The sequence below is a fragment of the Meriones unguiculatus genome, chromosome 20 (assembly GCF_030254825.1).
Source record: "Meriones unguiculatus strain TT.TT164.6M chromosome 20, Bangor_MerUng_6.1, whole genome shotgun sequence".
Classification (NCBI taxonomy): Eukaryota; Metazoa; Chordata; class Mammalia; order Rodentia; family Muridae; genus Meriones; species Meriones unguiculatus.
Genome location: NC_083367.1, coordinates 24,722,276 through 24,748,030, shown reverse-complemented (window position 1 = coordinate 24,748,030; position 25,755 = coordinate 24,722,276). Strand labels below are relative to the sequence as shown.

At 42.2% G+C, this 25,755-nt stretch overlaps 1 protein-coding gene across 1 annotated transcript in view; it reads right to left on the bottom strand.

The window, feature by feature from the left end:
- Positions 1 to 25,755, bottom strand: part of Moxd1 (monooxygenase DBH like 1) — a 77,667-nt gene that overhangs the window by 13,030 nt on the left and 38,882 nt on the right. The window contains exons 5-9 of the mRNA XM_021653709.2: positions 6,580 to 6,759; positions 6,186 to 6,288; positions 3,430 to 3,596; positions 2,268 to 2,459; positions 211 to 270 (exon numbers count right to left, since the gene is read on the bottom strand). Of these exons, the coding sequence (XP_021509384.2) occupies positions 211 to 270; positions 2,268 to 2,459; positions 3,430 to 3,596; positions 6,186 to 6,288; positions 6,580 to 6,759 (702 nt within the window). The remainder of the gene's footprint in view (positions 1 to 210; positions 271 to 2,267; positions 2,460 to 3,429; positions 3,597 to 6,185; positions 6,289 to 6,579; positions 6,760 to 25,755) is intronic.

Below are 25,755 nucleotides of genomic sequence, written 5' to 3'. Positions count from 1 at the left end.
ATAAATTACACCATAGTTATTACCAAAGTGCCATCAGGGGTTTGAAGTCTGATAAAAACTAACACGGCACCCTTTCCGATGCTTCATGCACAAGTATTTCAGAGTTTTGTTGCGAGATAGGAATGAACTCTGCTTTTTATTTTTCTTCTTTACAATATGAGGTTATTTCTCCCTCTCTTTCCATGAACTGGAAGAACAACATTTTCTTACCCAAGTCATCCCGGCCCTGTCCTTGGTGTTGTACCGGCATTCAGTGATCAGGTTATCTCCCTGCAACAAAAGCAAGAGCCTTCAGGTGATGGTTACCTAATGCACCATTAGATCAACAGTCTGTGTTTCCTGCCTGAGGGAATGTGTCGAGCAGATTGACTCAGAAGACTGACTTATTTTAACTCCAGTTTGTCACTGTAATGAGAAGCAAGCAGACCAAGTGGGCTCTCCAAGTAGGCCAGACTCTACAATAGTCTAGCTGGACAGCTAGGGTAAAAAAAAAAAAAAAAAAAGAACTAAACAATCTGGACACGATGTGTTCATCTGAGCATAGTGAGTAAAAATAGCACTTCGTTTGCACAGCTCTTATGAGAACATCTGATGACATAATTAGTATTTAGTCCTCAGTAGAGATGAATTATTTAGTGAAATACTAGGTAAGATATGACTCGCTTGCTTAATCGCCTGTTATCGTCCTTAAAGCTTTTTAGTTATGTTCTTATTTCCTTGGATATTAATAGAAATTTATTGTTTTGGTGCTTTCCAACTTTTTGAACATTAAAACACACATAAAAATGATATTTTTATAGCTTTTCCACCATGTAGATAAGATATTTCTGCTGGTGTCATTTCACAAGTTATGTAAGAATATAACTTTTGAAAGCAGATTTAAAGGGCCAGTGAGATGGCTCAGTGGATAAAAGTTCTTGCTCTCAAACATGACAGGCTGAGTTGATCCCTCGGGCAAACATGATAGGAGAAAAATAAGCCCCCCGTTACGTGCAGGGGACAAGTATTCATGGGCGGAGGCAGGCATCTCTGGCACTGGCCCCTGGGTATTCCTCACGGAGGATCAGCACCTCAGTTTGCCTATGCTCTGAAGGAAGCCCCTCTTAGAAAGTGGGTGCTCTGGAACAGCCAGCAAGACCAACACAAGGAGAGAAAGAGCAGCACAGAAAAACCCACAACAAATGACTCTTTCTCAAAATATCTTACGTCTGTTGAGGTGTAGAAAGATTTTCAAAAGGAAGCATGAGGCAGAGTTATGAGTAAAGTATGATCCTAAAAAAAAAAAAAAAGACAGGTAAAAAAAAACTAAAAAAAAAAAAAAATTAGTGGAAATGGTGGCACACATGTTTAATCCCAGCATTTGGGAGGCAGAGGCAGGCAGATCTCTGTGAGTTCCAAGACGGCCTGGTCTACAGAACAAGTCCAGAACAGTCAAGGCTACACAGAGAAACCCTGTCTCAAAACAAAACAATAAACTTTGATGGGCCTAGAAGGGAGACAGTGCATCATAAAATTAAAGAAAAGGTTTCACTATTGGAAGACATACAATTCTCTTCTTCCACCCTTGCTACAATGTGGCTCACAAAGCAAAGAATAATTAACTGTCTGATACCTTTTCTTAGGGTGTGTGTTTTGGTGTGTGTGTGTGTGTGTGTGTGTGTGCACGCGAGCACACAGGTACATACACATATGCTTCCGGTCACTGCTCCTCCCATCTCTGTCCTCCAACATGCTGGTCATAAGCATACAGGGTTATGCAAAGTTTCTACAAAGCTGCTGAGGATTTGAACTCAAGCCCCCATGATGGCACTCCGAGCACTCTTACCCTCCGAGCCACTTCTCCAGCCCTGCTCTTTTGGTGGAAGAATTACCCTAGGTTCATTTTCCACTCAAACGAAACTAATAAAATGTGTCCCCTCTTTAAGATGACATAGTGTAACATGCAATTTTGCTATTATCATAATTGCAACCCAAAGAATCAGTGATCTGAATCTGAGCTCTTCTGCTGTTTTGTTTTGGTTTTTTTTTTTCTTCTTCCCTTCTTTAATCAAGAACTGGGATTGCCCCAGGGGGAATGGTGGGAAAAGTGAGTTTCTAGTTTGGGAAGCAGATCAAACATATTCTGAACTCTGATGTTTGCAACACCCACAGTGGGTGGCTTTAAGACAATGAAGGCGGCGAGCAGTTCTCTTGGCTGGCGGGATCCTGCTGCATCTTAGGGCCTAAACCTCATGACACGTGCTCTGGAGAAGGGTGCGCATGCTTACTGGCAAGATTGTTCGCTCTTCCTTCAGATACTGAAACTCCTGGAAATTGAAGTCGAAATCCTCGTCGTAAGCCAGCGACTGCATTTCCTCTCCTTTGCGGAAATGACGCAGCCTGATGCCTCTGCCCGCCAGGTGAGCGTGGAGGAGAACCGCGAACACATGGATTCCGCTGGGCCTCTCAGCCCCCAAGGCCTGCGGAATAGCCAGGAGGACTCCATTAGCCCAGTGAATTGGGCATGCTCAGACAACTCACCCTTATTGAGACATAGAGCCTACAGAAAAGATGAAGTGACTTCAGGGAAAGCCTGAGCTGCCTAACACTCTAAATTTGGATTGTCGCCTGTTCTCTTTGTGATCAGCATTTGCCAGGATGAGGAAGAGAAAGGTAGCGGGCCCCGCGGAAATTAGCTTTCTCCTCCCTTCCTCTGGGAGATGGAAAGACAGACAAGGGCCTCTGTGAAAAGTGTACAGCAGCAGGTCAACAACCGGAAAATGCAAATTCTCAAACGGAGAAGCTGTTCCCATTTTCCCAGATAAAAGAGGGCATCTTTCCCAGTGGAATTACACAATTCACCCTGGTCCTGCAGCTGAGGCATGTTGTCATGGTAATCTGAGTCGGGGTCTACATGACTCGGCAGAGCGTGTTCTTTCCACTCCACCACGGTCAGAGGATCCCGTATTTCATAAGTAATACGATCCATATTGAAACACTTCAAGAGAAAAACTGTTAACGGGGGTGGTGGCTGAAAGCCTACAGCTTACAGCTTGCCTTGCGCACAGTGTATTTCACACTGCTTGTTCTTACTAGGTGAAGGAAGCTATACAGCAGAGAAGAGAAAAGCCAAAGTGAATCATGGAAATGACAGGTGAAACGGAGTACGAAGGAAGAAAAGTCATAGAATGCCCAAAGGAAGTAGGAACAAAACTGATCCGGGAAGGAAGAAAACACGTCACAGGTCATTCTGCCCTCCATGACTCTTCTCTTCCAGCCTTGGAGATTTACAACAGGCAGGCAAGGGCCCTACAAGTTACAGCAAAGGCCTTGCAGGTAGCCATCACTGAACTCATTCATAGTGAGCATGCAAGGGAGCCTTCAGAGCGGTATGTGTGAGAACATGAGCTAGTGTGGAGATGCCAGTGCGTAGACCGTGACACTGCTTACCTCCTCTAGACACTCCAGAGTGCAGTGACCCTCAGAACGGAACTCAGGCATCCCGGGAGGGACCGTGTGGAAGAGGCTCACCCAGAGCCCAGCCTCAATCACTCCTGCATCATATTTCCTTATATCCGTGGTATGGAAAAACCTCAGCCCAGAACTGTCTATTAAACCTGTAACAAGAGCACGTAACAAAGAGTGAATTTGAATACCTTTAAGAAGTTTTCACATTCATTTGAGATGGATCATTCATTTCTGTTAGAAAAATCTCACCAGGAAAGGAGGACAAGCGGAAATGAGTGCAAGACGAGAATTAGCTTTGTGAACAGAAATTAGAACACAAATCACCACCGTGACTATAAGCACCTTAGACCCACGCAACATGCTACAGAGGACGTGCTTGCGTTATCTAGCGTGTTTCACAGTTACCTAACACACAACAGCACAAAAGCTTTAAAGCCATTCACTGTAACATTGGGTAACCCTAGTTTTACTTTATATTGTTGCGGGTGACTTCAAGTCTTCCTGAGTGGTATAGATCACTCAGCTAGTGATAAGAAAACGACTCAAGGTTAGCTCTGCACAGTTTATTCACATTCCCTTAATCCTTAACAAACTCATCAGGCAGTTATACAGAGTGGGTATGTCGTGGATAGTGTAAGGTTCTTTGCTGTGACACAAGACTAACGGGAGGGGGAATATGTGATCCAGAATCTATAAACCTGCAATTAATTATAATTAATTGAAACCTTTCCCACAGGTACCTCGATATGTATCTATGAAGAGTCGGTCTTTACAGGGAACCCTTTGTAAACTACCACCCCATCCTCCTGGCTTAGTTAGGTCAGCAATTAAGTACCCTCACACTGTATTAGCTGGCAGAAACACGTGATTTTATTGGAATTGTTTCGGTTTCCTGCTGGACTCTTAACTTTTTGTATGTTTCATTTTATTTCATTTCCTGTTTCATTTTAGTTTCTCACTATGTAGACCACGCTGGCAATCCTTTGCTTTTTGGGCCCAAGTGTTGGGATTACACACATTCACCATTATACACAGCTGTGACTATCACTTCCATGTGTGAACGGGTATCTTTTTCACTCATATTATCTTCAGGCACAGAGCCAACAGCTACCTGATGTTTAATGTTCACTGAAAAATTATGGAGTAAAATAATCAAGACTGCTTTCGTTGATGATTTCATATTGAATCTATGATTTTCTTTCTTTGCTTTGAAAAATGGTATGAGTAAGTTTAGAAATCGAATGCACATCCTCACACCTACCTCTTATCATACAGTTCTTTACCAGACATATTTCTTGAGTACCATTGCTGAGGGTCTATCAAACAACAAATTGCCAGTAGCTTTTAGAGTTATAGATGGTGTCTTTTTCATAAGTGTAGTTAGAAAGAAAAATGTTTGAGGCTGGAGAGAAAGTGCACGATTGGTAAGCATGAGGACCTGAGTTCAATTCCCAGCATGCCTCTAATACCAGCACTGAGTAAGGAAAGACAGAAGGATCCCCTGGGCTTGCTGATAAGCCACTCTGGTAAATCCAGTGTGGTCCAGGTTAGTGAGAGATAATTACTTTTGTGTCTTAATGACTTTTCCATGGCTATGAGGACACACCATGACCAAGGCAGCTTATGAAAGAAAGAGTTTACTGGGGGCTGGCTTACAGCTCCAGAGGGTTGGTCCTTGACCATCATGGTGGGAAGCATGGTGACAGGGGATATGACCCTGGAGAACAGTAGCTGAGAGTTTACGTGTTGAAACAACCACCACAAGAAAAAGAACTAACTGGGCCTGGCTGCTGTGGGCTTCTGAAACCTCAAGGCCCACTTCTAATGACACAAATCCTCCACAAAGACAACCTCCAAACCTTTTCAAACATTTGCCGCAACTGGGGATCAAGAATTCAAATATGAGCCTATGGGAGCTGTTCTCATTCAAACTCCCACATCCTGTCTCAAAAAATGAGATGGAGGGCAATTGAGGAAGATAGCCAGTGAAGGAGATTTTCTTTACAACTTAAGCAGTGGACTGGGGGAGGCATAGGAGAGGAAGAGGGAGGAGATGAGGGAGGGGGCCACAGCCAGGATACAAGGAGAATAAATTGTAATAAATGATAATGAAAAAACTAATATAAAAATGAATTTCATAAAAAATATAGTAATGGGATTGATAATTTGAACATGAATTGCACATTAAACAATATTTTATGAAACTGTGAAAAAAACCGTAATGTGGGCTCATTTCTAATTCCCATTGCATTCTTCATGTTGAGTCACACTAAACATGACAGAGTACACTATCAGAATCACTGTTGGCCTATCCAGCATCCGCAGCACACTTGTCCTCTCTGTTTCTCGTGTGTGTGTGTGTGTGTGTGTGTGTGTGTGTGTGTGTGTGTGAGAGAGAGAGAGAGAGAGAGAGAGAGAGTTTTTTTTAAAAAAAACACATGTATTTGGAACTAATTTACATCACGAAGGGAACTGTCTACTCCCCTACCTCTTGGTGGGGAACATGAGAGTATATTCTTAGGATTTGTGACCACATATGCCTGTGTGCCGGATGCTGCTGGTTAATGGCTGTTGTCCCAGTGTCAGTCTGCTTTGCTTTTTAAAGCATCCTGATTTAGATGGCCACTGTACACATCAACACTTTCTAATACAAAACTTCCCACTTCACTTCAACTAAGTTACAGACAATAGTTACTTGACCTTTTAAAACTGATAGGTAACACAAAGGAAGGGCTTACCTTTCTTGTGTGAGGGATTATCATAATGGACTTCTAAGAGCACATAATGAGGATCCAGTGGCGTGCCAAGGGATAATCCAACATGAGGTGGATAGGTAAAGCCCTAAATATGGAAAAAAATTACACAAGACAGTGACCTGTGGAAGTCTTAGAGGTCTGGTCCCCAAGCCCAACCATTCCCCCAAGACATTTCAGCTTGTGGAATAACACCATTCATAAAGCATAGATCAAATACAACCATTTAAGGGAAGAATCCTTTCCTATGAAAATAGAAACATAAGTAACCCATTATGTATATTTTGTGTGAGAGCAGTGTATTTCTGTTAGAACCACACATGCAGGAGAAGCACAATTAAATAACTGTCTATGGGCTGGTCATCGCCATTAGCCTCACCTCTCCACCAATGGCCCAGGCAAAAATCACAGTTTCACAGGTGAGGAAGGCGTCAGGCATATTTGGATGGTAGCACTCGTGTCCGTAGCCCAGAACGCTGTCGTTAAAGGCGCTGCTGCATTGGTAGAGCAGGATGTGGTGGACCAAGCTCTCATGGCCTCTCTCTATTACTGGCTCAACCTACACAAATACAAATGACAGTGATGCTGTCATAAATGACAGGGCCTTATCACATCCCACAGTGAGCACAGAAGCAGCGGCAGTGATGGTTCAGTCTCCAATGGAACATCCCTCTCTGTTACAGAAAGGACACTGACACCCTGAGCTTGTCCTGAGGTTGGAGATGATGGTGGGTGATGACAACGCAGATGAGGCAGGTGTTTACTCCGAGAGTTGCAGAACGTCAGCCATTTTCTCTTCTTATGTTTAGCCCATATCTATTTCCCTTATTCATTCCGCAATACTCCCTGCTCTCTTCCAGGCTCTCGCGTTGTATTGTGATTATTCCCGTTTATTTTCTCTACACATAGAAAATATACGTCAAGTCTACTGATACAAACTCTCTGACTCCCTCTTTTCCACCTCCAAATATTATTCTTACCTTACTAGGGATGACAGATCATGTCTTAGTCTTTTATATATATGTGTGTGTGTGAGCTGGGCACGAAGAAGGGCTAAATGATAGATATTTTAATTTTAACACTAAAGGTCGCATCCTAATGACAATTTGGGTGGCTGGAATTTGGGAGTCAATAAGTGGACTTCTGTGACACTTCTTGAATCGTGGAGGGGAACATGAAGCTAGTTAAAATGGAAAAGGCAATTGGCACTGACAGTCCACGTAAACCTGTTCGTTTCTATCGGATTATTGTGAGTCTCCTCCATAGCAGCTGTCTGTTTCAGCCAGGAAAATACAAACCACCCAGAATGAGCTAAGTCACACTTCTGGACATCTCCCTACCCAGCTGAAAAGGGAGTCTGGGCTGAGGGTGTGAGGCTCCACTACAGGCATCCTTGCATTGCTCAGCAATGCCCGCTTTGGCTCCCACTCCTCACAGGCAGGCCCTGCGTTCAGAAACCCTTGTTTTCTCTGTACTTCAGACTGCAGATTCGGGTGACGCATCTTTAGCCATTTTCTCCTACGACATTGCAGTTGAAGGGGCACCAGGATAGAGTGAGTAGTGGTCTGAAGCAGGCTGCCAGGAGATTCCGCTTTTTAAATTAGATCCTGTTTGCTCTTATCCACGTGTGCATTTCCGACTCCCACTTACGGAAATAAGGTAGCACATGGCTTTGTTTGTGCTCATCTTGAAAAGGTTACAAGCCCTGATGGTGGCGACTGTATTTCCTTTGCTTAAACGACAATGATGGTTTAAACGGGATTATAAAATTAGCCATGATGGCACAGAAATCTAGTTCAGAACTTTTACCAAAAGTTTGCTTCCATATCGAGTTTGAACTGACCTGTGATACTAATAGACTTATTTGGATGCTTCTCCTCACCCACAAAGACAAGACAAGACAAAGATCTCAAGAGCCAGATACTCAAATCCATGTGAGGTTTTTGTTACATGCCTGGGAAAAGTTCTAAGTCTGCACCGAGTTCTGCAAAACAGAACTCAGAAAGGAGCCACGAGAACAAGGTCCAGACAGCTTCATCAAGGCATAGTGAGACAGAGCTAAGGGCGTGAGACGCAGCGGGATGGTTGAGTTTAAGTAGCTTCAAATGACACTTAAAAAAAAAAAAGAGCAAATTGTTGTGAGAAACATCGAGCCTCTAGATTGCAATGCATTCTGGGAATAATGGTATCTATCCTTTATCCGGCATCTCCCATGTACCAGCCTCAGGATCAGTCTGTTCCTGCATCTGGTCTACATACCTAATATTAACTGCATGGCTATAAACTAAGGTTACTGTCTCCATCCTATAAACTGAGAGTCACAGAGATTAGGCAATGGGCCACAGATACTTAGGGGAGACAGAGATGAGAAATGAGACTGCTCGGATGCTGAAGCCTCTTCTGATGGGAGCTCGCTGTGGCGGGAAGGCATGTTGGAAAGCTACCAGTGCTACAAGTCACTACCAGTGGGAGGAAGGATGAAAGGTACAGAAAGCCGAGCTGGAGGCAGCTGGTATGAGAGAAAGGGCAGCAGGAGCTTCTTCAGGGAGCCTGATACTGCCGTCAGAGAAGCAGTATCAGGCCGGCAGTCATGTGCTGGGGTCTACCCATCTTACTACCCAGGCCCCTTGGTCTGTTAATATGTCCTTTTCTTAAACAGAACAAAAGAAGACAGTGTGTCTCCAGTAAATCTGCCAGAGGCTCAAAGAGAATCTGATTATGACTCCATTTACAGATTACAAACTAAGGGCAAAACCCTAAAGGAAAACAAAAAGGATTTTCTCTTTTGAAGGAGTAAACTACTTACGAAACAGAAAGGAAACTTGCTGCAGACCTGGGTACAGGCTGGGAGAAGAAAAGAAGAGCTGTTTTGGAAGAAGGAGCAACCTTCCACACATAAAAGGAGCTGGATAGCGAAGGGGGAACAGGAGGCCGTGGTTTAGCCCTGCCTTTGCCTCGGGCTAGGATAACATGTCTTTGTGGTTCCAAGATGTCCTGCTCACAACTATTTATTATAGGATCTTAGAGAGCTGCTGCATCACCTGTTCTGAATTTTGGACCATGAATTAACAATGTTCAGCTCTGTACATTTATATGGAGGTCATGACTGCCCCGGCAATTGCTTGGAACAGAGAAAACACACGGACGCATGTGTCCCCTTGTGGTTAATGTTATCTTTATCTAAGACTGAAGCTTTGTGTGTTTTGCTTTAGTTTTAATGCGGTAGTAAACAGGGGAGAGGTACCTTTCTCCTTCTATCCAACTGGGGTAAGCACAGCCACGGGGCACTGGTGACTGGAGCTCTTTGGAGCAATTTCCATTTTCTCCTTGTTCCAAGTTACCCGCCTAAGATGTGGTGCCTTGCTTGTTGGAACATGAGGAGCAGAGTGGGGCTCTCCAAAAACAACTTGCAATTGAATAAATTAAAATTTAAAACAAAAGGGAGAGGCGATGGGAGGAATCTGGGATGAACTGGAATTTTTGTAAACTCCCATCACTTTTCTTCCTGCGGGTTCTTGCTCCTAGCACACTGCCTCATGACCCTATCCGAACTCCGCTCCCCCAACCCAGGTTAGTGTCCACGGGAAAGTCCACAGATTCTAACAGAGGGCACCCAGAGGTCTGCTGGCTCTTAATGCTGCCTCTGGGGAGAAACATCTCCCCCCACCTGCCCTGGCCTTACCCTCAGCTCTGAAGTGGATGGCATGAGCATAACAATATATTCAACTGGGCTGAGCATGAATGGAGTCTTCATCCCACAAATATTCCGCCCCGAGAACAGGATCAAAGCAGAGCATGACTCGATGTGGCTTCTAAAGACCAACAAGAATGAACTTGGCAGCTAAAGGAGGTGACAACAGGAGGTCAAACTGGGGTGAAATGAAAAAGAATGAAGAAACAGAAGTGGGGAGGGGAGAATTCTGGGAAATCATTCACTCTTTACTGCAGTCCAGAATTCTCAAACCACCTTGTACAGACCACAGTCGACCAGCTCAGGGATGGGTGTGCAGCCCATCAAGCTGTCCTCGGGTTTCTTCAACTATAAAAAATAGTCTGTTCCCCTAAAAGACCAAAGCAGGAGGTCACAGAAGCCACAAGTGATGTGTTTCTGCATGTGGGAAGACGCCCCAGCACAGTGGTTACCACAAAGACAGCACAGAAAGAGCCAGAGAAAAGACAGACCACAGAAGCTTTACTGTCCCTTCTCGCCAATCTGAGACTAGTCAACCTTTCCTAAGTTAACACATTCCTTTTCCTCCCAAGCTGGTTCATCCTGTTTTGTCTGTTTGTTTGTTTGGTTTGGTTTGGTTTGGTTTTCTCTGGTGATTTTTTGCAATCAAAAACTTTGAAAACACAAATACAGGTCACCAGTTCATCCGTGTTTCCTACTCACACACACCACCTGACTTGCCTTTTTTTCTTATCTTAGAAACATTGCCACCTAAAGTTGTTCCTAATTACTCTTTTAACTGGACCTGGGAAAGTTATTATCAGTTGTTTCAGTAAATTCCCTGTCAGAGCCATAAGAGAGAGAATACAAAACACTGCCTCTAGCGTGCACAAGCTCTAGCATTCAAGCTGTCCGATTAGGTGAACATGCAACCCCCCTTAAGAAAGGCAACACGTTACAACAAATAGACATTGACATCTGAAGTGAACTGAAGACATTATTTAGAAATTGAAAACTGAGAACGTGCCGAGAGACATCCTCAGAAGGTCTTTTGTGTTACACTCCAGACATACAATTATCCTAGCGCACACTTTCCATGCCCACACAACGGCAAGGCCCGGCTGCAAGTTCAGGGAGCAGCAGTTATGAATGCCAACGTCTTTTTTTTTTTTTTTTCAGATAAAACTTTGCTGTATTGATGGTATGTGTCTTGGAGGTTTGATGGGGTATCTCGTTTCATGTGTACGACACTAGCCAAATCCGGAGATCGGGCAGCATCCCCCTTTATTGTGCTGTTTGAACCCATCAGATGGCAACCTTCCAGACCTTCACCTTAGTGCCTTTATTTTAGAGTTCTTGAAGTCCAGAATGATAAGCCAATGTCTGTTCTTCATAATTTCCAGTGTCTGAAGTGTTTTGTTACGGCAGCTGAAGCAATCTGAGGAGGATGTTCAGACACTTGCCTCCTGACAGCATTCCAGGTACCAGCCACTGTCTCCAAGACGGCGCTTTGCACACTGGCAATCTGACCAGTAATGCCGAGCCAGCACGGCAGCTCAACAAGTCAACACTCTCTCTGACATTCACGGCCTTCTCGACCCACACAGTCCCACTGACATGAGCTCTCAGGCACTGAGACCCCAGTTCCTTCTTCCATACACGTATCTTCTTACCACCGTCATCTCATTCATTCATTTCCGCCTCCCAGCGGTCTCCTTTATTCAAGCTTACATATGAACATCTCACTGCTGCTGGCGCCAACTTCTTTGGATGTGTCCTTTCATTCTGGCTCACATTTGTCTCCAAGCTTCCCTGAGGATGTTGTACCGTTTGCACAGGCTGATGGCAAAGACAGGGTTTTGAATCCTAACTCTGCCACTCACCAACTTCGTAACCTGATGCCAATTTCTTCACCTTGGCAAAACTCCATCTACTTGTTTATGAATGGAATTCCAAATCAAAATTCAGTATATCATAAAAATTAATGGAGAAGTACATCCAGTACATAACTTACAGCAAATACTGTTCTAAGTTCAGTCCAACATGCTTCATATTTACATTTTTCTGATTGCAATTATTTCCCATGTGCTTTTCCCTACTTCGAGAAGCAACTCATTGTTTTTCTCATGCTGCCAATTCATTACCTGGAGCAAAGGTTTTCAGAATCTTTTCATGTGTATGTGTGTGCATGTGTGTAGTGCATGCAAATTTGCAAGAGAGAGTTAACAAAATATGACACAGAGACAATCCTCACACACATATACACACATCCATACTAACAAGTATATACAATGCACAGACACAAAAATCATGCTGGATATTCTCCGACAAGATCTTGCTTTTGTCCTGATGAATATGCATTGTTTTTGCAAGACAGATTGTTCTGTACATTTCAAATTTGGAGAATTTATAGAGCCAAGTGTACATACAGTTCATATATATATATATATATATATATATCTTCCATATTATAAAAAATGTTTTAGAGAACATTCAGGCAGTTTTTTATCACTATGTGGTTTTTTTGGTACAGCAATACATCAAAAAATGAAGGTAGCTATATTTGTGACAGATGTACCCTGGATGAATAGAAAGACCTGGATCTACGTGTCATATGGATCATGGCCACTGCAGAAACAGGGACTTTAAGCATGCATCACAGAGTGACAGGGAGGACAGAGCTATGCAGTGAAGGGCACCAACTTCATTTATGTGTCCCGCTCCCCCATCCCAGAGAAGAAAACTAAATGCAACAAAAGAAAGAGCTGGAAGCAGCCGTCAACTGGGTGAAGAAAAGTGAATGTTAAAGTGCGAAAATAATGGAGGATCTTATTTGCAAATTTGCAGCGAACAGAGGATGATTCCCTTAGTATAAAATCATGACCAGCCAGAGACACAACAGTGAAAATGGACAGTGTTCATGAACTGAAAAGAGATCTCTGTGATTACAGATAAAACGAGGTCAAAACTCATTCATCATTGACTATATGCAAATGAAGACAAATTAACATATTCATTTACCTATGAGACTGGCAACACTTAGCTCTGCTAACTGGTGATGTTGGCTCAAAAGAATGTAAAGGGAAGAAGAACTGGAAATCACTTCAGGTAGTAGATTCAACTACAGTAAATTCAGGTAACTGATACACTCATAAAAATGAGCTAAATCTCTGGTTTGGAACCCAAAAGTTTAGGAGGTTCTTTTAAATTTAAAAGGCAAGTATCAAATACCCTAATAGAGTCTGTGTCAGCCCAACTGTCCGTGGCTGCTACAAAACCCCTGAGGAAAGTACTTCAGTGAGGAGGAATTGATGTTCACAGGAGGTTTCAGTCAGCAGTGAGCTGCTGCCATGTTCCCAGACCTGCGCTGAGTGTCTCCTGGCAGAAGGGTTTGCTGTGGAGTGCTTCAAGACTCCTGACAGACAGGAGAACAGAGTCAAAGGAAGGGGCAAGTGACAGGATGTGACCTTTAAAGGCTAGTCAAATCATCATTAGGTCAGGGCTCTCCTGGCCTAAGCAGCTGGGGGTTGGGGTGGGGAAGGGGGAAGGGATAGGAGACAGGACCCCACAGACACATCCTAAAGGAGACTGCTTGGGTACCTCAGCCCAGTCAAGCTGATAATCAGGATGAAGTAAAGTCTAAAAGCCAAGAAAAAAAAAATATGTGTATATATGCAGTCGGAGAAAGATACATAAAACAAATGGATTTTATATAGATAAAATATATTACATGCATACTATATATAACATTATATTATGTATATAATACATTGACTTGATTGATGGGAATAAATATTTCTGAAGGTTTGTACAGACTTCTCCTAATTAACTTTGATAGCCTATAATAAATATCGTTTTGATTTTTCAAAAAATAACAAGTTACAGACAGAAACATAAGTATTTATATTCTGTTGATGCTCTCTGCTGCAGGAGGTTTCTAAGACAGCATGTCTTCATGATCATATAATAGATAAATAAAATATATATAATATGTTGTTATTATTTTATTATATAAAATATATAAACACATATAAATGAATTTTTAGAAAAATATGAGACATTAGTGATGTTTTGTGAAAAGCCTGGACAGTAGAATTCGGGGCGTTTTGCTATTCACTTTAACAATTCTGTGTGTTGGGTTTGTTTTGCTGTGAAGAAAATATTAACCCACAGTACATACTTAAAATTCTGATGTTACCACTAACTGGCCTATGACAAGTTGATTAACATCATTATCCTCATTTCTTAGTTTGTAAGGTGATCGTGAAGAATGCTGCTTTAGACCCCCAGAGGGGAGAGCATCAACCCAAATGTCCATATTTCTGTCCATAATTTGTTATTTCTTTGAAAAATTAAATTACATTTATTATGGGCTATCACAGTTAATTAGGAAAAGTATGCACAAACCTCCCAAAATATTTCCTTCTCTCAGTCAACTCTTCGAATGCTAATTTACAGTTAGATAGAAGCACGTTTTAGCATGTGATAGCCCAGCAGAAACACTATAGGAAATATGTATTGTATTTCTCAAGAACTTAATAGGAAAGATTTAAAATGTTTTCAGCATGAAGAAATGAACAATGTTTGAGGAGACAGGCATATGTGTCTTGAAGTAAACATGACTCAAACATGTACATACGTACTGAGTCGTTACTTGCTGTTCATGTATGCGCAGTTTCTACGTTGTAAAATACCAGGGAAACTTTTGAATTTAAATGTTATGGGTAGTTACTTTCCAAATGCTGAGTTAATACAACACAATTAATCTCCCTTTTCATTTTTATTTAAAGTTTCACATTTAGAATAGTAATTAACTATGATAGGTTTAGAAATAGGTTTCGTCAAACAATGTATATATTCCGTTTAAAAACTCAATTATGACCCCCGAGGCTTTCATCTCCATAACAACATGGTTTTATTACTCTAACCTGCTGTAAAACCTTCCCAGCCCAAATGTGCGGGTTCCTTGACAGCTTCCTTCCCCCGTGGGAGGATGGCAGCACGTGTACCACAGTCTCCCGTGGATTCTGCACCAAGTGTTTTCCATTTTCCAAGCTGTCGCTCACTTCCAGGTCTCCCGGAAGATCTGCGCGCTGGACTTCATCTTGTTTCTCATTGCTGGGGGAGTTATTTTTATTATTTTTACATTTATGAGTTCAGGATCTTAATGACAACATGACTGGACAGAACTTAATTACCAACAAATGGCTCCATAATAAAATGTCACAGCCCCAAATTAGAAGTAGAAAAAAGTTTTTCATTTAATCCAATATAACTTGAAAACGAAACCAAGTTGAACTTATCAATTCAATTCTTCATGTTCTTAAATCTGACTTCCTTGTGAAAAAAACATAGAAATACTTTTCATTCTCAAACTTCTATTGCCTATATTAAATATAATTGATCATAATAATTTGGCAGCTTTAAATAAAGTATTCTGTTTTAGTATATACTTGTCCTAATTTAAAGATTTATTTGATAGAGGAATTCAACAGATGGGGTGGCTTGTTTTTTTTCTCCTGAGAGCCGGGAAATAATACAAGGGTGGTTGTTATTCCTTCAGACACAGTCTAGAGATTAGATCTAATTGCACACAGTACAAATTAGCAACATTGCTTCTTGGGAAAGTCTGTGCTGGAGTTTTTGCGGAAGACTCCACAGCTGTCTTAAAGGTCTGCAAAGTAAATTCGAAAGCAGAACACGCTGGTGTCGTTTTCTCTAAGGTTCAAAATAAACTTTCTTTGGCCCCTATAACCTTTGGCTCACTCTCGAGTAATAGTTCACTCTCCTGACTTTGGTTCCACTTGTGAAGCCTCGGCAAAGGATGCCACCGAGCTCATTGGCCCAGCCCTACAGTTCAACAGGCTCCTCAGACACAGGTCACCCTTTAAAGTGCATCCATCCTAGAGAGAAAACAGGTGTGCCGAACACGGTTACAGTTCACGTCTAGATTCGAGTCATTGATTCCACGAAGATTTACTGAGCTCTCGGGACCTGTGCCGGTGCTGAAGATTAAGGATAGCATCATACAGCCGTGCGGGGACTTAAAGCTAAGATAGAGATGCTAGATAGCAGCGGTGACCGTCACGTGTGCATCTGCCACACACACACACACCACTCCGTGTACATTACGTGTATTGTCACAATTAGTTTCACATAATCTTTACTATTTACCTGAGAAGCACTTCATTTTCACTTCATAAGCAAAGACACTGAGGACCAGTGATAAGGTGAGGGCATTCACACAGCTTCTGGGAGAGAGCCTGAATCTGCACTCAGAGCTCACTAGCTTCAGTCTCATGTTGAGGGTGACACTTTGTGGCAATTGTGCTACCCTGTTCAGGCTGCAGAAGAACTACAGTGCATGGGCTGGGGTCAGGAAGAAATCAGGATGAGACCCAAATTAATTTCGTGTTACAGCATTGATTTAGAAAGTTGTTTTATTTTATGGAGTATTTCTTTCTGGCAGAAAAGGGGAAATGTTTTTAATTAGAAAGGCTATCTTGAGCCAGGCGTGGTGGCACAAGCCTTTACTCCCAGCCCTCAGGAGGCAGAGGCAGATGGAGCTCAGTGAGTTCGAGGCCAGCCTGGTTTACAAATCGAATCCAGGACAGCCAGGGCCGTTACACAGAGAAACCCTGTCTGGAAAGAAAAAAAAGAGGTATTGTCCTTTTTATTAAGTTGTGATTCATCATTCCTACATTTGAGGCTCGTGGTCTAGGATCGGGGAGGGGCTCAGTGGTAAAAGGCTCACTGCACATGCATGAGGAGCTAGGTTTGGATGCCTAGCATGCAGGTAAAACCACCTACAATGGCATGTGTCTCCAACTCCAGCTCTGGGGCTGTGAGGAGAAAAAGATCCCGGGAGCCTGCTGGCCATGATGAGCTCCATGAGCGCCCTGAAACATTCCTTCTCAGAAAGCAAGGTGGAAAGCAATTGAGGAAAAGGCCTGATGTCGACACCTGAACTCTACACCTGCACACATGCTCATCTGCGCAGACGCGTGCTCACACACACTCAGACAAATGAGGAAAGGGAATGTGATCATTTAGGCTTTGTAAAACTCAGATAAATTGATAGACTTTTGCTGTTATGCCTTTTTTTTCTTGTCCTCCATGTGTTTAAACAGGAGGTAACGATGTTTAAAAATCACCATTCATAGGAAAAATATGGAAAAATAAGAAAGCGACCTCAGCTCTATCAGGTCCTGACTGGGTTAAACGCTGGTGCTCTGTCTGTGGGTGACTCCCCTCTCTGGATAGGTAGCTAACGCCTGCTCTGGTAAGTTCTTCTGTCTTCATAAATAGGCCCACACTGACGTTGCCTTCTCAAAGCAGTTCAAGGCTCCTGCTGCCTTCCAGATGTGTGAATAAGTTAGTCCTCTCCCATACTCGGGGATGTTCTGAGAGCACGGCAAATGTTTTCTTAGTCTTTGCATTTGTTCGAATGCATTTTATTTTATAGATTAATGCACAGAGAAGATATTTTAGCATTCTTTACGGAGCAACCATCCCAAGTGAATTCATCCTTTGTAATGTTTATTTTGTCACTCATGTTAACCCTCATTGAATCAAGCAAGTTTTTGCATTCCCTCCAAGTACTCCAGATGATAAAATGAATAGATAAACTCAGGTACAAACGTGCTATCTTTAGTCTCAACAGATCTAATCTGTTTTTGTTTTTGTTTTGTTATTTTTCCCCTAAACATGTCACCTCCGTTTTAACAAAACAAATGCAACGGTTTTGCTATAATTTAACTATTCTCAGGTTGTGAGTCATAGAAATTACGTTGAAAAATGGATCTACTTAGAAATGAAACACAAAACACATGGGTGATTTATTCTGTATTTGGATATTTTCCCAGGCACATAAAGGCTAAACTCCACTTAAACTGTGTAATTCCCTCTCCTTAGGTACTCAAACAAAAAGTTGACAGTCTTAGAAATGTGGTCCATCTCCTCTCTTGGCAGATGAAGAAGAGATCTGAAGAGCAGGTAGATCGAGTTATCTTGGTTCGAAGACAGAAGTTACCATCCCCTCTCCCCTTTGAACCATCACTCCTTCCCCAGTGTTTCCTACAGTCCCAGCACCTACCATCAGATGATCTGACACACCAGCTCCTTCTGTGTCAGCTCTCATGGGCCTCTTTCCTCCTTGCCAAGGCTGCTTCTTTCCTGGCAACAACCGCCCCTCCTCTGACCTGACCCTCTTCTAATATCTCTGACGAACTCCTAGCTCGAGTAATCAGAATTCTAAGCGCTACAGCAAATGATCCCATCTCTCCAAGCACAGAAATTTTGGCTACAGAGATGACGCAGTGGGGGACATGCATGTCTCCCAAGGATGAGGACCCAAGCTTGATATTCAGTACCCAAGCAGCATAGTCCCAGACCTGGGAAGGCAAGCAAGGGGATTCTCACCCAGGCCCAGCAGCCTGGACAAAACAGTGTGTTCCAGGTTCAGTGGGAGACCCGGGTGGAAAAACAATGGACATCCCTTGCTCAACTCACCTTCTGCATTCACATGTGTGTGTGCTCACATCTGTACTCACATGTGTACTCATGTGCTTTATTGCTGCTCAAAAAAACAAAACAAACAAACAAACAAAACCCAACTCATTTCTGGGACTGGGGAGATGTCTCTGTGAGTAAATGTGCTTTTCCTGCAAGCATAAGGGCTTGAATTTGGATCCCACTACCCCTATAAAAAGCCAGACGCGGCTGGGTGTGCCTAGAACCTCAATGTAGAGGTTAGTGACGGGCAGATACTGTCAGCTGCCTGGCCAGCCAAGCCAAAATGGTGGCGTTTCAGCCTCGGTGAGAGACCCTTGTCTCCCCCAGCAACAAGGCAGATGGCTATAGAGGAAGACATCCAGTGTTATGCTTTGTCCTCTACATGTATGCAGAGGGATGCAACACTCACACCTCTACATACACCACATATACATGAACAGGGAAGGGGAGAGAAACACAAATACACACTTTAAAAACTACAGGCTTTATTTTATAGCCTACCATGCACAATCTTCTGGTCCTTACACAAGCCCTTTCAGATACTCCCAGGACTATCTTTTTCTCCAAGATTCTTGGTCATGCCCTCCTAACACCCAAATCTGACAAAATAAAGCAGGACCCCTCAGCACTTGAACTTCTGACAGTAGGATAACAAGGCCTTCTGATCGTCCTTGCAGCCACCATGTTTGTGGCCATCCGTTGGCAATGACCAACATACCTAGTGCTGAGAAGACACTGAAGGTAATCACACATCACCATGGTGATGGGAGAGATGTGTTTGGAAACTAACCTGGTACACACATGAAAATGCACAAGGCCTAAGCCCTTGACACTATGCACCTTGCAGTCAACCTACAGAAACGGAGCCATCAATACTTAATGTTATGCTTGTAACAGCAAAACACACACACACACACACACACAAGTCACTTTGAATGTTCATCAGTGAGAGACGGCTGTAAAAACACAGCTTACACAAAACAGACGATTAAGTTAGGAAAGTATGGTCATTTGATAAAATGAATTTCAAAGTAACCTTAAAAAGGAGAATTAAACAAATAAAAACTTATGTAATATTATAATTATTTCTTTGAACAAAAAATTATAAAGGATATAGGTGCATGTTATCATTGGTCGACTCAGAAAGGGGTGTCTCTAATTTTCTTAATATGCTTCTCACTCTTGTTTTCACAAGTAAGTACACTTTGGGTCTCGTTAATTTTGGTGTGCAATTTTTTTTTAATTTCCAAGTTTTTTAATAATGAAATTAAAGTATCAACATGAAAATATTTGAGGAATTGAAATAAAAGCAAGCATCATTACACTGGAAATGAAGCAGGTACACACAGGGCGAATTCTTATGCTGGAAAGTAGAGTATTGTCTGAAGAGACAGCATTGAGGACAGACTTTCCTTTGTCCCCCAGAGGGTAGGGATAAAGAAGGCAGCAGCTGTGACTTCTGGTCAAGTCCTCCAAAGGCCAGTGCAGAGCACGGCGTAACACAGGGATTTCCTACGATTATTAACTCAAGCTGAAGACGTAAATTACTTCATAATTCTAACTTTTAACACTTCAATAAGAAAATGTGTGGCCAAGGCAACAAACTGTTGGAATTTTCGTGTTGTTGGTTTTTAATTTTTTTTTTTTTTTTTTTTTTTTTGATACAGGGTTTTTCATGTTTAGCCCCGGCTGTCCTGGACAAAATCAAAGTGAATTTCCAACTGCTTTGAATTATTATATAATTGTATCCAAGTAATTAGAGCTTTCTCAGAGGCTCTGGAACTTCTTTAATTATATATTATTAAAAGATGATCCAGTAGAAAAGACTATAAATATTATATATAAATATATATATATAATCTAGCAATTCTTTTTCAATTTCACATGTTAAAAGGGAAATGCGGATAAATAACAGCAATTTATGACTTAAATTTAAATCCGAGTTTAATAACACATTAATAAAGAGATGTTTTTCTTTTTTAGTAGACTTCATTTTTTTAAACGACCATGAAATAAAATGTGACAAAATCAAATAGCTAGTTCAGACTGCCAGAGAAGAAGGGTCACAGACAACAAGGTGTTGCATCTATCAGCCTCAAGTGCTCTCTAAGCATTTTCAAATAAGTTCCAGAGTCATTTTGTAAGCAGGTATGATATCTGTTTTGTCAATACAGAAACCAAGAGTCAAAGAAGTCAAGGGTAGGGAGAGTGTTTTCAAGCTTCTCTGTGAACTGAAAGGCAAGGCCTTCAGCCTCAGCTGAACTAAACAGAATTAAATCGACTCTGTTCTTGTGGTCTGCTGTGCTCATGTGACCAATGTAGTCAGCAGTCCTGGAGACCAGGGTGTCAGGCTGGCACGGGCCTCCTCCCCCACCTCGGGCTCTGTAGCTTTGGAGAAGAAGATGCCCATCATTTCTGAGCCCTGGTTAGCTCTTCTGGAAAATGGCATGACTGTTAAGTAAAGCAGTGTCTGAGATACGAAGAGCAATCTGTGTGTGTTGTCCAAACTGTGACCTTTCTGAAGCATTTGCATTTACAGATGGATACACTAATACCAAGATCGTGGCAGTGAATGAAAGTCAAAGAGACGTCCTTGCAGCCACAGGTCGGGGGCATGGAAGAAGGGGGTTGAGGAACTTTCTTTAAACTTTCCTCCAAAGGGATGAATTTTACCTCGGAGTCATGAGGTCAAAAACCAACCACTGTGGATATAATAACTGGTTTCATAGTGGAAGTGATTATAGAAAAAAGCCAATGGGGACTGGGGATATGGCTCAGCACTTGAAGCACTCTGTGAAAGCAAGATAACCCAAGTTCAGACCCCAAGAATCCACATAAATGCAGGGTGAGCATGGGGCTTCCTTTGTAATTCCAGCCCAGGAAGGCAGAGCCAGGGAGTCCCAGCGGTAAGCTGGCCTGTGAGCTCAGCTATCCTAACTCAAAGAATAAGGAGGAAGAGTGTCAGGGCGACTCCTGACATAAACCAAGAGCACTCTCGCCCACGTGGAAACACACATGCACATGCGTACATATACCACACGGTTACACACACATGAAACGAAGAAAACACATAAAGAGTTTACTATTTAAGAGAACCAAAGTTATGTTTTAGGTAGGTGGCCTTAAGGTGCTGAATTCTTTTTCGCTTTTGAAGCAGAATTTTGTTACACTATCAAGGCTGCCTTCAAATCCTCTAGCCCTCGCCTAAAAAGTACTCAGGTTATATATGTGTTCCAGTAAGCCTGCTAAAAGCAGTATTGTTTTTTTCTTAAGCATCGGACAATAGGCAAATAATAATCTTGACATCATTTTGGGTTTGTATGTTGTCTCAGTTAGGGTTTCTATTGCTGCCAGAAAACAGCATGACCAGAAAAGAAAGCAAGTTGTGGAGGACAGGCTTTATTCAGCTTACACTTCCACGTTAGTCTACCACTGACGGGAGTCAGAACAGGAGCTCACACAGGGCACGAACCCAGGGGCAGGTGCTGATGCAGGGGCCATGGAGGAGTGCTGCTTACTGACCTGCTTCACATGGCTTGCTCCAGCCCAGCGATGGCAGCACCCACCATGGGCTGGGCCCTCCCCATAATTGAGAAAATGCCTTACAGCCGGATCTTCTGGAGGCATTTCCTCACCTGAGGCTCCTTCCTCTCTGATGACTCTAGCTTGTGTCAAGCTGACACACAAAGCCAGCCAGTACATATGTCAAAAAAAAGGATAGCTAAATTATACAAACATCTCCAAAGAAGCCCACGTGTATTATGTATGCTAAAACTATTAAGAAAGAACGAACAAAATTGATATGGGAACAGACATTACTCCAATATTTTATAAACTCAAGCTGTAGTCCCTAAAGATCTTCATTGCCATGAGAACTGAAAAGCCGTTACCCGGACTGTAGGATCAGTCAGAGCTTCCCTTGTGAGACTCATGTGCGTGCAGTTAGGAGGTAGCCTTCATTTCTGTTTCAGCGTGTGACTTGTCAAAGTCTTAACACTAAATGAAGCTGTTGAACCCACACAATGATATCACTCAAGACAAAAAAAAACTGTAACCCCATTTAGGTACGTAAGGCTACAGTCTGCAGTCCCTCTCAGTATTCCACACTAGCAGCCTCAGTATGGCTAGGGCATTCGGTGATTTAAAAAATAAAATAAAATAAAATAAATGGTTTACATGGCAAAAAGTCATTCAGACTTGACATGTTCAGACTAAGCACCTGAAACTGAGCCAGCCACTACTTGCTCCTTGGCTCTGGCACAAGCAGATGTTGGTTGTAATCAATTGTTCTTTGCCACACTCAGAACCAAATGAAGCTTCTTCCATATTGATGTGTAATGTTTCCGAATGGTAAAGACAAAGGGCGACTTTCTACAGATACAAAAGTCCCATGTAAGGCTAAAGCACCCACGGTGCTATTCACAGTTAGTCTTACCAAAGACCGTCTTCCTCAAGGGAAAGGCGGACAAGAGGAGAATGATCCACCACAGACAATCACTTAAGCTGTTGGGTTTCCGTTTCCCACCTGTGGGATGAAGATGGCCATACTGCCTCCTTTGTGGGTTTTGATGTGAGGGTCCACAGAGCTCTCAGCGAGCCCTGGGTCTTACGATGTTATGTTAGTACCAAGTATCTTCCGGAGAGCTTGCTTCTAGTCATCCTCAGCGCATCATTTCTTCTCTGCTGAAATCTACCTTAATAGTATTGTCCCCAAATTGCTGTTTCCATAGGACACGAAACTGTACCCCAAATCTACGGCTTTCTCGCTTTTCTTCTGTTACTGCCTTTGCTTTGGGGCTGGGCATAAAGGTCCACTGGCTAGTTGTGTGGACTCTCTTCACTTCTGCGCATGCATATTTTCTCCTTATGGAGGTGATGAGTTCCTCCATGTGGATGGCTATTTGATGCATTGCTTTTGTGTGATAAAAGACAGCACTGAATACTATCAGAAGCAGGCACTCCACAGACACTCACTTATCCTTTGCAATCCAAAGGCGTAGAGATGAAAGGATGCTTCGGGCAGGTAAGATACATAGTGGGCATAGAGAGCCCGTATCTTGATTGCACTCCTACCTAGCACTGCCTGTATTTTCAGGACTTTCTCAGGCTGAGAAGCAAAAGGTACCGTGTGCATGCTAAAAGTTATTTACACGGTCTTGCTTTTACTTGACATTTAAAATACAGATACACTGATTCAGAGAGAACTTGGTTTCACTATGATTTGATGACAAAATGATTTAAAGAAACTCACCTTTTAAAAGCCAGGAAGGTGGCCTTCAGTATTGTTTCTTAGGTGTCCTTACATTTTAAACATTAATATATAGACATAACTCCGGTGCATCAATTTCACTAGAACATAAATCCCTACATGAAGAGAGTTTCCTCTCACTCTGCAGTGGTTCAGGTTTTATAATGGAAGGCAGCTGTGGCTCTGGGCAACAGCTGGGTTTTCAGCTTCTCTTTTTCCACAAATAAGTACACAAGGCATCAACGAGTAACTGATGTCAATGCCATAAACTGTTGAGTTATAAAGATTTGCTATGTGTATGTCTGCACCTGCCTGAGTTCATGTATACTGCAACCCATGTCTGTAGCATCTGTAGAGGCTAGACCAAAGGACTGGATCCCATGGAGCTGCTGTTCCATGGCATTGTGAGCCAAATCAAATCTGGGTTCTCTCCATCAGCAGCAATAGCACTTAACTACTAAGCTGTTTCTCCAGCAATCTGGGCTTCAGGAAGACTACTACATTCTGATAGTAGACTCTTAATGTGTGTTCCACCTCCCAATATGTGTTGAGTAAAATAATTTGTTTGCTACAAAATGTAGTATCGATGTTACCATGAAGAGTGTTTTACTGTGTGCTATAAAATATTAACATCACAACAAGTGCCATCTGAGAATTTTAAGTAGAGACAAAAACAGTGGTTTTCAAACAATAGGTTGGCATCAGGGTTGGATGGAAAACTTTTCCAAAGAAAATCAACAACCACCCACCCCTTCACACAAGAGTTAGCACCATCCCTAAAGTTCTAACATGGCTGATGTTTAAACTGTACCCTAAGGATATGAAGCAAGCAGAACAATAGTGGCTCAGCGGAGCAAGACAAATACCTAATGTTTTTAAGTTTGGTATAATTTCCCCTTGCTAAAATAGTTGTATTGTTAAGCTTTTATTCTTAATTTTTGATGATAAATAGTTCAACGGTGTGCGAATTTAGTGTTGAGAATATAAACTACAAAGATGTAAAAAATATTCAGTTCAATGAGTTATACAAACTTAAGTTTTAAGTATCTCATTTGTTAAAAGTCAGTTTTCAATTCAAACAGGAAGAAAGTTCCAGTCATAAAAACTATAATAATTTGTTTTGCATCAATTGTGTAATGTCATCCTGGTTGTATACTAATATGGCTTTTTACACACACACACACAAAATTATAACTCAATTTTCTTTAGGAATATACAAAAGTTATCTGCATTATTTTTTGTAATTTTAAGATAATTTTGTATTATAACTTAATTTGCTAGTGAATGCAACGAAGCGTATTTATGAGTTTATAAATGTCCAGATTTCCCAATCCCAATATTAGTAAATGAAAGAACAACATTCATAAGGATTAATGAACACGTGAGACCACCTCTCAGCTTCAAAGATCTCCAGAATTTAACCTTCTAGAGGCACTGTGGTTGTAGCGCTCAGGCCGCCAGAGGCTGCGTGGGAGTAGGCTCTGGGCTCCCAGTGGGTCTTCAGCAGAGCCGAGAGGCCAGTTTTTCCAGCTTTCTCCCACCGCGTCTTTTGTTGTTTTGTGACACTGCAGGCATTGCGTCACAGATTTAGAGCCAACCAAACACGTTAGCGATTCATCACATGGGTCCCTCTCTATAGACCCTTGTTAGGATGGGGACAAAATGGCCCATTACCGTTATTTCAATTTCCAAGAAAGATTTTCTTTTTTTAACTCAGTAAAAAAGCTGTGGCCTGTTTCCCGAGATTCTTATGCTACAGCACATGCTCAATAAGGTTAGAGTCCATTACACTCACATTATTGCTAGTTCCTTTCTCCCTAGCATCATCTCAGATTCAACATTCCGCCCCTTTCTGTAGCCATATGCATAACCTTTAGCCTACATATCTTAACCCTCACCTTAAATAGCTCCCTCAGTCACTCATGAAGCTTTAAACATATTAGACATCATAGGTGTCATTGGTGAGTGTTTTTTGGTTGGTTGGTTGGTTGGTTATTGGGTTGTTTTTTTTTAAATACAGAACATTGAAACTGCAGGCTTTTGTCTACTCAGATGCCACACAAAGACTGTCAGCTTCCAGGATTTTTAACACAAATTCCCTGACGGTCCTGGTGGGGTCACCT